General features: G+C 44.9%; 1 protein-coding gene across 1 annotated transcript in view; it reads right to left on the bottom strand.

Annotated features, from left to right (window-relative positions):
- LAMB1 (laminin subunit beta 1) overlaps positions 1–12384 on the bottom strand; it is a 77098-nt gene that overhangs the window by 29864 nt on the left and 34850 nt on the right. Inside the window, exons 14-20 of the mRNA XM_027539649.1 lie at positions 7194–7329; positions 5768–5926; positions 4348–4475; positions 4017–4140; positions 3452–3656; positions 2668–2811; positions 2238–2469 (exon numbers count right to left, since the gene is read on the bottom strand). Coding sequence (XP_027395450.1) covers positions 2238–2469; positions 2668–2811; positions 3452–3656; positions 4017–4140; positions 4348–4475; positions 5768–5926; positions 7194–7329 — 1128 coding nt within the window. The remainder of the gene's footprint in view (positions 1–2237; positions 2470–2667; positions 2812–3451; positions 3657–4016; positions 4141–4347; positions 4476–5767; positions 5927–7193; positions 7330–12384) is intronic.

Below are 12384 nucleotides of genomic sequence, written 5' to 3'. Positions count from 1 at the left end.
TGGCTTGTTCTACAATCCAGCCTTAACCAGTGAAAAGTAGAGAAAGATGCTCTCCAGATGCATGTCCCTTGTGTCTGTCTCTCAGGGATGAGAGATGGTATTTATCAGTTCCCAGACCCAGCAGGTCCCACCTCCCTGCCTTACAGATAAGGCAGCCAGGGAGCAGAAATGATTTGCAAAGCTCAAATGAATAGTTAGTAACAAGCCACAATTTGGATTCAGCCTCCCAACTTTCAGCAAGGAATTCTTTTAGTATGCCAAGGCGCTTTTCAACATGACTGATAATTAAGTTACGTGTTAAATTTCCTATAGCATAAGAGCTTGAAGGAAGTTTGGATATCATCTAATCCAACTTAGTTATTCTACTATCATAAAGTTGGATATTCAGAGAGGTGAGCTAAATCACCCAAGATAGAGCAGGTCAGGAGCAGAATTGGGCCTGGAACTTCTAATTCAGTTTGTTTTTCTTTTTTCTCTTTTTGAGGCAGAGGATTATTTTAAATGGGGAGTGGGGAAGGATGAAGAAATAGAAGGGGAAAGTTGTTCAGAGGGCATTAACCTTCTATTAGACACAGACACAATACAAGAACATATGTCCCAATTACATGCTGGGAAATCAACAGGAATGAAGCAATTCTGTGCAACAGTTTGAGAAATTTTCCTATGAGGCATTTCTAGGTGCAATACATCCAAACACATCATGATTGAAACTGAGTGTTCACTTCCTGCCTCCTCCTTCTCTAATCCCCTTGGCAGTAATCTGAGTCCAGAGCTTCTTAAAATCACAGGACTGGAGTTGACCATCTCGAGAAGAGGAAGAGAATGGGAAACCAGCTCAAACTAAATAGTGGCATCTGAAATACTTCAGTGAAATTCTGTCATCAAACTAGGGGTGAAAACCCTTTCTCCTCCTACATCCTTTTGAGTTCTCCTGCAAGCAATCAGAACGCTTTAGAAATATGATATCACATCAGCCTTGTGGACAATCACCTCTGCTGACCAGTGTTCCCCACCTTCTTCACCCTTTTCATCTGATTTTCTCATCTGTCTGTCTTGAATTTATTTTCCATGTCCACTGAAACAATGGTGATGAAAAATCAAATGCAGAGAACGAAAAATGACACCAATACATTAATTTGTTCCTTTCAATCTTGTCTAACTGTCTCCTATCTTTCTACAGCACAATCTTGTGGTTGGAAACACTTGACTTTTACTCTAAGGAGTAAATTCTTGAATACCATCCAGCACACAACCAAGAGCCGTGTATTTGCTGCCTTGTACATCCTCATGCTGTAATCACATATTCAATTTTCACTAAAATTGAAAATTTTGCACTGACTGAACATTTGCTGAATATTTTTTTAAAAGCAAAAGTACCATAGAGGGTGGATATCAGGAGAGGTTTACTGACGTGAAAGGTGGAGACTAGTACTCGCAAAACAGCAGATTCTAAGAGCATGTCTGCCTTTTTAAATTAGTAACGAATGATGTAAGTCAGGATGTAATCTTTTCATACAGACTATTTCTTACCTACTGAGCTGGGCTATAATATGATTAGAGGCATATTCTATGTCCCATTCTTCCTAGCCCTGGGGCACTGCACTACATCCATAATAATTGTCCAATTAACATCTGCTAACTGGAGAAGGCAATGGCACCCCACTCCAGTACTCTTGCCTGGAAAACCCCATGGAAGGAGGAGCCTGGTGGGCTGCAGTCCATGGGGTCGCTAAGAGTCGGACACGACTGAAGCGACTTAGCAGCAGCAACTGGAGAACAGATCTACTTGTGCACATTTTACATGGGCTCCTGGAAACGCTAGCTGCATAAAACGTTGAGATCAACAAAGCCATTAATGTGGCTAATCCCCGTTTGGATTTGGTTTCTACTTTGACCCAAATTAGGAATTAACATTTCACAACTCTCACCCTAGGCCAGAATTGGCCGAGCCAGAGACGATTGCTGTGCAGCCTAGAAGGACTCTTCAAGAGAGCAGATTCCTGCCAGTTTTGTTCTCTGTTGTATCTCCCTCTGCCCTCAAACAATGCCTGGCACACAGAAGCTGTAAACGAAGTCTGTACTAGATAAATGAATGAGTTCCTAGAAAATACCAAGGGGATTAGAAATGAATGAGCAACCTGGAGCCTGGTAGAGAGTCATTCTGTGGTTTGTCTAAGATGCTGTTTGCTCAGTCAAAAACAACCTTGTTCTCTTTCCTTTCAAGAGGCGGCACATACCTCTCACAGTTATGCCCTGTGGTGTAGTCCTGGCAGCTCAAGCACTCCCCTGTCACTGAGTCGCAGTCATCGGCGTGGCCGTTGCACTGGCAGGGCTGGCAACTTGGAAAACCCCAGAACCCGGGTAAGCACCGGTCACATTGCCTCGTGTACACCCCCTGGAAGCAGTGGCACTGGCCAGTGATGGGGTCGCAGAAAGCATTGACAGATCCTTGCAGATGGCACTCACAAGCTGAAGAAATAGGCAACCAAGGGACCACGTTGAGAAACTGGTTAAATGCAAACACACCTCTTATACAGGCTGGCCCCCTCCTTTCAGTGTAGAATGCTCATGGGCCTCTGTGATCAATTTCCGGGGTGCAGCACGCCTTCTGAAGCTGCATGACTTATGATGTGAATGAGTATGTTACAGTTCTACCGGTCAACTTACGTTTGCATCCACTGGGCCCAAAGCCAAAGGTGCCAGGAGCACATCTGTCACACCTTCTTCCCACCACGTTCGGCCGGCACTGACACTGGCCTCCGCTGGGGTCGCAGACGGAACTTAAGGAGCCCTGAGGGTCGCACTCACAAGCTGCAGGGAAGACAGGCAAGAGCCCATAACCCAGGGCAGCCATGCCTGCCACAGCGATAGCCCAGCACATCCCACCCAGTTCTGCATTGGCCTGTCCTTTTGCTCAGATTCTTCCCTGACCCCTCGTGGGCATCTCGGCTCATTCAGAATTCCCATTTAAAGCATTTATCTTCCCTCAGAGGGGTGTGAGGGAAGCAGCAGGAGCAAGCTGACAGATAAAATCAGTTTTTCTAGGAAGGAGGTCACTAATGTTTTCTCTCTTTGCCTTCAAAGCTCAAATATCATAGGATCCTCAACAAAAGGCCAGTGACCTTTCGAAGAGCAAAACATCTATTTCAGTTATGGGATGCTCCTCTGATTTCATTCCAACTTCCTGCCCTGCATATGGCAAGTCTCAGGGGCCTTTCCCTCGTCTCTTACCCTTTGTGTATTTCTCGATGACTGAGTCCACTGTCAGAGGTGCTTTATCACTAACACACTCTTAAAAAAACAAACATAAACTGCAGTTGAGACACTCTTTCCTTTGTGTTGTATGCCTAACAAAGAACTATCAGACATGCCTGCCAATGTATCTCATGATGCCAAGTGTCCTCGGAGCTTTTGAGAAAGAAGGGGCACAAGCAGCAGCAGTGATACCTACCCAGGCCTGTCTGGTGCAACAGGGCAGAAATGCTAAAGATGATGTTTCTGCAAACATCAGTCATCGGCGTCTTCACAACGCTCCTGCTGTTCTCTAGACATCGGTATCTCTGAAAGGTTTCCCAGGCGCTGTTGGTGACCACCCCATCTCCTGAGCCTCCCACGGTGAAGATGTCCAGTGACTTACAGAATGGCATGAGAACAAGCTAGGAAGAAACCAGAACACACTGTTCTTAGGTGGCTGTCTGGGGTCACCAATTAACGCAAATCAACGTCAAGTGGAAATCTTCTCATTCTTAAAACATTCTTGCCAGAAAAAGTATAGATACCCCTTACATAGTTTGATGAGTTTTGAAATGTCATTGTTCAGACACTTCCTATTTTCAGGAAGGATCAGCTTGAGTAGAGTCTTCCAGAGGGTGGAGTTTTATTAAAGTAAACAAGCAAAGTAACCTTGGAGGCAGGAAAGACTCCTCAGCATGATCCTCCACAAAGCCCTCTAGGGAAGTAGATGCACGTTGTCTGCCCAGTCCTCCCTGCTCGCATCGGAAATGACCTCCACTTACGGAATCAATCAGGGTGTAGGGGCTGTCCACACCGCTGTCCGAGGAGGTGTACTGTGGCAGTTCTAACCGCACCGTGTAGTTCACACCCTTCTCGAAGCACACGGGGCGGGGGAGGACCACGTACCTGCCCCAAAACAGAAAAGAAAAACAACAAAGGTCAACCTTTAAGCATCCAATCTATCAAAGCTCCCCATAGATCCCAAAGGAAGGAATAGTCTGTGTCTGGTTTTGGCTCTGAAATGGTTACTGTACAACTCACAAGGTGAGACACCAGCAAAATAATTAATTTGCATGTTGGTTCTACTGAGCTGCAAACCGCTGCCACACTGACCTGGAGCCAGGTGACAGGGACACCACCTGGTTGTCATCATCGGGAACAGTGTTTCCACACCGGCTGCTGGTTGGAATCTTGCCGGGCCGCTGCACCATGATGACAGCTTTCTCCCAGTGGTCGGGGAGCTAGAGTAAGAAGCAGAGGATCAGAAGGACGATTCGCTGGCCTGCTGCTGCCTGTTTGGAAGTCTCCAGCCACCTATCTTTTGCCAAGTTTAAACGGGAAACACTCGCTTGCATTTCCCTTCCCTCTTACCATGCTCTTGGCTTGTTACCCCAGTTTCAGCCCAAATCTCCTCACCTGGACACTGAAACAGCCTTCCATAGCTCTCCTTGCCTCTCCCAATATCCCTTTCCATCCACCTTAAAACACACTTTATTATCTTTTATTAAAGTATAGTTGATTTACAATGTTGTGTTAGTTTCAGGGATACAACAAAGAGATCCAGTTATATATACACACATATCTATTTTTTCAGATTCTTTTCTGTTACAGGTTATTATAGGATATTGAATATAGTTCCCTGTGCTATATGGCAGGTCCTTATTGTTTCAGTGTTCCATATATAGCAGTGTGCCTCTGTTAATCCAAAACTCCTAATTTATCCCTCCTCCCTTTCCCCTTTGGTAATCATACATTTGTTTTCTCTGTCCGTGAGTCTATTTCTGTTGTGTAAATAAGTTCATTTGTGCCATATTTTAATTCCACATATAAATGGTATCATATGGTTATCTGTCTTTCTCTGACTTAAAAGCAAAAATTAAGAAGATTAAAAAAAAGAACACTCAAACCCACAGCTTAAAGACAATCCCCTGTCCAAAACCCTTCAAAAGCTTCCTGTTAATACAGACTCCAATTTCATTTACTGATCCCAGCGTTTCTTCTAACAGCCTCTCCAACCACCCTTTCTCTGTGGAAGGACACTCCAACCACCCCTCCACCTGCTGCTCACGCTGTCCCTCACTTCCGCTTGTGTCAAAATTCTGTCTCCATCTTAAGACCTACAACTGACTCTTTAAGGAAACATCCTGGCAGCCCTGGGGCAGTCTGGTTGGTATGAACCTCTCATCTGGCAGCATTGCTTGAGTCTCTGCTCTTACACTTTCCACCTTTGATGCCAGTTAGGGACACGTGTCCATCCCTGGGCAGGGCAGGCTATGAGGGCAAGAAGAGGACCCAGCACGTTCTCATCACCACCTCAGTTCTCAGCAAGACTAAGTGCTTAACAAAGAGATCACTAAATGTTTGTGAAACTGAATTTAATAAAAATGTATATTTTTACTTTCGAGGAAGATAGAAAGTCAGAGAGGTTCCTCTATTCCAAGGCAGCCTGCACATTTCACAAAGACTCAGTGTCCATTAGAAGAAAAACTTTTACCAGTATCCCCCAAGCCCCATTAGTCCAATGAGGGCTTACCTGTGGCTCATAGCGAATTAGGATGTCATACTCCATAGAATATGGTATGTTGTCGATGAAGAACTCCAAGTAAGCCCCTTCAGGCACTCGGACGAAGCCCGCTCCAGTCCAGGAAGGAATCCGGTCCTGGATATACTGCCGTTCCACTATGCTGACCCCCTAAGGACAAGGGGACAGGCGTGATGCTTTACTTGAAATGGAATTCGATGTTAACAGTTAAAGAAATCTGAAGGCACCCAAAGGTCCGAAACTGTAGATATGAAACCTATTTTTTTTTTTGCAGCCACATTTTCCCAGTAGATTCTATAATTTTTTGGAATATAAACAGGTAATTGGTTTCTTTTTAGTTTTTAGGTTGAAGTAGTCTTGAGACACTGGAGATGGAATTAAGGCTTAGGATATACCTTCTATGATACAACCAGGGGAATGAGCATGAAGGAAGGAAAGAGAACATCCCAAATGCTGTTATGAGCAAGCCTAGGAGTGACCAGGTATGTTCTGCATTTCTACAAGACTAGCCCAATATCTATGGGTGTATTTCTGTCATCCTCATTGGCATTTCTTTCAAGCTCCAGGTACAAATGAGGAAACGCGATACAGTCATGAATGTTCACTACTGATGAGTGAATTCTGATGGTCAATGAAATTGAGAATGGATCAATGTGAGTTGCTTAACTCAAGGGTGACTTCGAGTGTGTTCACAGGATTACATACAATACCTGTGATTAGTCACCTCCAAAGATGAAGTCCGTCCTCACCTATAATGAACGTGGGTGTGGCTTCACCATCTAGAGGTGTAAACTATGTTCCCCTGCCATTGAATCTGGTCTGGCCTTGTGACTTGTGACCAGCAAAATGTGAAAAAATGACCTTTTGGGTCTTCTTAGCCCAGACCTTAAGAGACCTGGCAGTTTCTGTTTCCTCCTTCTTGGAAGGCAGATGCCGTGGCAGAAGTCTCACTACTCTTCACGCTGTGAAGAAGCTCAAGACAGCTGTTTAGAGAACGGTGCTCAGCCAGCCTTCAGCTCTTTCTGCCACCCCAGCTGAAGTGCCAGACATGTATTTTAAGCCACTAACTTTTGGGATAGCTGCTACACAGCAATAGAAAACGGAAACAATATACTCTGAATGTTAACTATACTAGCTCAATAACTTTGGAGTGTCAGTAGAGAATAGAAAAAAAACACCGAAAAACCAACCCCCTTAAAAACACAAATAGCCTTATTACTGAATGTTTTGAAGTCTTTCTGGGTGATGGATTTACCTAGTTTTAAATAGGACTATTCTCAAGAAGGCCTGGTCCTGATCCTTGCTTCATGCTCACTGATAAGATGCTCCTTACCTAGTCTCTTTACAAAATGTGTGTATCACATTACTGCCCCCCTCCACTCTGCTTTATCCACCTGGCAAGCACACCCCTACTTACAGGCCCGAAGTTGGCTTCTTCTGCTTCGTAGATGTAGTGATCCAAAGTGGTGAAGTAGTAGCCAGATTCCACTTCACTGCACTGACGTCCGATCATGTGGGGTCGGCACAGGCACTGGCCCGACTCTGCAGAGCAACTGGCAAGGAAGCAGAGAGGGTCAGCGGTGCTCACCACATCCATCAGTGAACCTACTGGAAGCAGACCCATGTTTGCCATTAAACGGTAAATGGGGTGAAATACTCAGGAGGGTATTCTTACTCCATTCTGAAAGTAAGTACATGGAAAAAACACTGCCTACCAATTAATCCCAAACTCCCGAGCTTCCCTGGTGGTTCAGATGGTAAAGAATCTGCCTACAATGTGGGAGACCTGGGTTTGATTCCTGGGTTAGGAAGCTCCCCTGGAGGAGGGCATGGCAACCCACTCCCATATTTTTGCCTGGAGAATCCCCATGGACAGAGGTGCCTAGCAGGCTACAGTCCATAGGGGTCACAAAGAGTTGGATCCAACTGAGTAACCAAGCACAGCACCTGAGGTTGAAAGGTCTCAGTAACCTGGCCTTTCAGTTTCTCTCCCCTGTGCTCTCCCCTGCTCCATATGTGCCATGGCAGTGTTTCTGTAGCTATCACATATGTTCTTACATTGGCAAGAACATATTTCTTTGGCAAATACAACCCCTTTCCTGGGCCTGACATCTAAATATCCAACTCTCAGAAGGACAGCTCCAACTCAGTGGTCCCAGAGGCTAATCACGGATCCAAGAGGGCAGCACCCAATCCCTGCCTTGGGAGAAGACACTACCCACCATTGCATCAGCCATGTCAGAAATCAGAAGGTATCCTCTAGATTCCCTCTTTGTAACCAATCAAGGGCCAAATTCTGTGAGAGCCCCTCCTAGCATCTTGGGTGTCTCTCCCCACTTCCCACTGACTAGGCTATGCCTTTCTTCCCTCTCTCATTCATGGTAAAAGCAGGTAAAGTCTTCCAACTGGTATCCTTATTGCCAGTCTTCCAACTTTCAACCAGAACTTCCACCTTCCCCAGAGCTGCCCCAATGACCTTTCTGAGATGCATTAACCATAACACTTGCAGGCACGATGGCCTTGGGGCAGTGCGCCAGGTCCCGCTGTCCCCTGCCCCCAGTTTGGCCCTCCTCTTCCTTTCTGGCTCTCCTCACCTCTCCCACCACACTGAGCGACTGAGTTTCTCCAGGGCGCTGGGGGACGCATGACCTTTTCCCTTTGTTTCTCCTGTTCCTGCAGGCTGGAATGTCCCGCTCCCTCATTTACCCAGCAAAGACCCACCCATTCCTCTCGCAAGATTCAGCTCAGGCATCGTGTTTCCTGACTGTCACTCCCCATCCCATAGAAGGAACCACCTTCTCCTTCACGCCATCACCTCCTTGCAGGAGAAACGTCAACAACTAAGCTGGTCCTGAAGTAGGCTTCATTACATTTGAGCACTGTGTCTTCAAATTCTCCTAATTTTTCAACCATCATCCTTTCCTGAAGGCTTGTTTGGTTCCCTCCCTCTACTGTTCTCAAATGGTGCTTTCTGAGGCCTCAATTGTTTGTGCTCTGTACTAAGACATTTATTACTTTCTCTCTTGTTGTACAATTATTGATAGACCTACCTAACCCCTGAGTTGACAGGAAACTCCCTGAAGGCCTGGACTGTGCCTGACTCACCTCAGTTACCCTGCCCGACCCCCCAGCTGGCCCAGTGCTTAGCACACAGACACACCCAAACATTGGTTCAAGAAATAAATGCATGAAAGATAGGTGTTCTGAATTTTAAAAAGAAAAATACTATTTAATGGAAACAGTGCTTTTGTGTTATTGGTCATTATTTAGGTAATAAAGGCCTCAACTGTAACATACTCATTTGGTCCTCAGCCTACGTTTGTCTGTTTTTTCCCTGGTAACAGGAGTTTATGTACAGGATAAAACTGAATTACACAGAAAGCAAACTTATGGTCACCAAAGGGGAAAGAGGAGGGGAAGGGAAAAATTAGGAGTCTGGGATCGACAGATACACACTGCTATATATAAAATAGGGAAACAACAAGAACCTATAGCACAGGAACTATAGTCACTATCTTGTAATAACCTATAATGGAAAAGAATCTGAAACAGAATATATATATATATATATATATATATATATGGATCATTTTGCAGGACACCTAAAACATTGTAACTCAAATATACTTCAATAAAAAAAAAAACAAAAAAAAAAAACCCTGAATTACATGGATCCATCTTTACTTCATTAAAATCAAGACGCGATTTGGAATTGTTACTTTAAATCTATTCCCAGAGAGGAAGAAAGCTTGCTCCAATTAGGATCTAACCCTCTTTAAACATAATCCAACCAACAACACCCATTTTCCAAAATTCAGGCATCAGGCATGACATCATATGGACAAAAGAAAATCCCTTCCTCCCAGCAGATGTTTACTGAGGGAACAAATGTCTCAAACATGAACCACCCAAGAAGAACACACACAAATCCTTTCTATGCTATCCACCACTAGAGAACAAGCAAATGAAGGTAAGGAAGGAGAGGTGGGCACACTCCTGAAGTACTGTTATCTGCAGCACAATTCTAAAGGAGAAACAACTCATGAGAACCTGACCTTGTGAAGGGAATTCCCCTCATGTCGGCCCCCGCAGCCACACGCCCGTGTCTGCACACTTGAATTCTTGTCGCCAGTAGGTGTGGCTCCCATTCAACACTTATTCCTTTGGTGAACTCATTCACCAAAGGCTTTACCTGCCCCCAAGCAGGTGGCCCTCACCCGCTCAGAACTTTGCTCTGGTTGTACACCTTCAGTCATGCGTGGGGCATTTCCATGATTTGTCCAGTTGTCACCTCTAATTCATATTGTCCCAAGCTATTCGTCACCTCACACACTGATCTACCTTCAGCTCTGCTATTTCTATCAGCAGATTTAAAATTCCTCTGTTGTTGAACAGACGCATGGTTACCAAGGGGAGGTGGGGTGGGGTGGGATGGATTGGGAATTTGCAGGTAGTAGATGCAAACTGTTACATGAATGGATTAACAAGGTCTTACTGTACAGAAAAGGGAACTAGATTCAACATCCCATGATAAACCATAATGAAATAGACTGTATATATGTATAACAATCACTTTGCTGTACAGCACAAACTAACACAATACTGAAAATCAACTATATTTCAATTAAAAAAAATTTCTGATGTAGGTGAGACATAATCATCCCTTTCCTTTATCCTTAATACAACACATGTTATTTCAAGATGGTTCTCCACTTAGCCATTTCCTCTTGTCACTGTGGCTACCCTAGTACCCTATGTCATCGCTCCACACCTGTCACTCTATTCACCTCCCAAGTTGACCTCTCCAGCTCCTCTCTCCCCACCGCCCTGTCCATCCTTTTACGCAGCCAAATGAGTCTTCCCAGAGCCCCACCTTCATCACTTCACAAAAGCCCACAACACAAAACGCTACCACTGTTTCTTCTTCTACCAAGTCATGGTGTCTCTGCCTGGCTTCCAGCAGCCTCTATAACCTCTCCTCTGAAAACAACTGCTTTTCTTCCCGGTGCCCGTCCTTGGCTTTAGCCGAGTCACACTCATACTCTTTTATAAATATTTACTGAGCAAATATTAGCCCTGGCAGCTGTGCTTCCTGGTGTTGATACTCTCCCCTTTCAGTTCATTGTCAGCTCTCTCTCTTTTTTTTGGCTCACTGTGCAGCATGCAGGGTTTAGTTCCCCGAACAGGGATCAAACCGGAGCCCCCTGCTATGGAAGCATGGAGTCTTAACCACTGGACCACCAGGAAAGCCTCTGTCAATTCTCTTCTGAACAAATCCTTCCTTCCTTGTTAGTCCATTATTTCCCTCAAAATGAAACGGAGAAAGAAAAAGGGGAGAAAAAAATTGTCCCTGTCCTAAAGAACTTCCAATCTAATTGGTGGTATAAACAAAAAAAGAGCAATTGACCAATATAGCAAAATAAAATGCAGGAAGTGCCCACCCAGAGCTAAGAGCAAAGACAATGCTCATCTGAGTGAGGAGCTGAGGGGACACCAGGACAGAGGTGGCCCAGAGAAGACAGAAGGGACGGGAGCAGACACGGTCAAGGGCAGACCAGGTCTCTACCACGCCACACTCATCCCATCTGTGCCTTCACTGGAAGCTCAAATATCGCCTCCTCCAGAGTGGAGACAAAGATTTATTATGTATCATTGTTCTTTCCTGTGTTCAAGCAAAAATCATTTCAGATAGAAATATACCCTTGATAATTATACAAGTTCCCTTCACCAATTTATCTGCAACTAGATACAGATGCAATTCATTGGGCCAGTTAGGCAAAGTAATGACATAAAACAGAATAAATCAGGGCCTATGGCAGGCAGAAAAATGGCTCCCAAAGATGCCCATGTCCTCCATGTCCTCACCCCTGGATTCTATGGCCATGTTACTTCATGTGGTGCAAAAGACTTTCCTGATGGGACCAAGCTTAAGGACCTTGAGATGGGAGATTACCGTAGGTTACCCAGGTGGGCCCAAGCAAATCACATGAATACTTCAAAGCAGAGAAGATCAGAGCTGTCCCACGAGGAGGATGTGACCCATCGTCACTGGTTGTGAAGGTGAAAGAAAGGGGTCATGAGTCAAGGAATGTGGGCAGCCTCAAGAAGGTGGGAATGGCCCTCTGCTGACAGCCAGCAGGAAAATGGGAACTGCATCCTGCAACCAAGAGGAACTGAATTCTGCCAACAGTGCACGTGAGCAGGAAAGAGCCTCCCCAGAGCCTGCAGGTGGAAACACAGACTGTAAGGTCTTAAATTTATGTTGCTTTAGGCTGCTAAGTGGTGGTGGTAATTTGTTATGGCACCAACAGAAACCTAATAAAGCCCTACTTTTTCCTCAAAGGATAAAGGCCAAGATTACTTCTCAAAAGGCAACCCTCCTACACTGTTGGTAGGAATGGAAATTGGTGCAGCCGGTATGGACAACAGTGTGGAGATTCCTCAGGAAATTGTAACAGAGCTGCCATATGATCCAGCAATTCTACTCCCAGGAATATACTTGGACAAACTGTAATTCAAAGAGATATATGCACCTCTATGTTCAGAACAGCACTATTCATAATAGCCAAGACACGGAAATAGCCTAAATATCTACTGACAGATGAATG

This window comes from Bos indicus x Bos taurus, chromosome 4, assembly GCF_003369695.1.
Source record: "Bos indicus x Bos taurus breed Angus x Brahman F1 hybrid chromosome 4, Bos_hybrid_MaternalHap_v2.0, whole genome shotgun sequence".
Taxonomy (NCBI): Eukaryota; Metazoa; Chordata; class Mammalia; order Artiodactyla; family Bovidae; genus Bos; species Bos indicus x Bos taurus.
The sequence above is the reverse complement of the archived record's forward strand: the minus strand, read 5'-3'. Positions and strand labels throughout refer to the sequence as shown.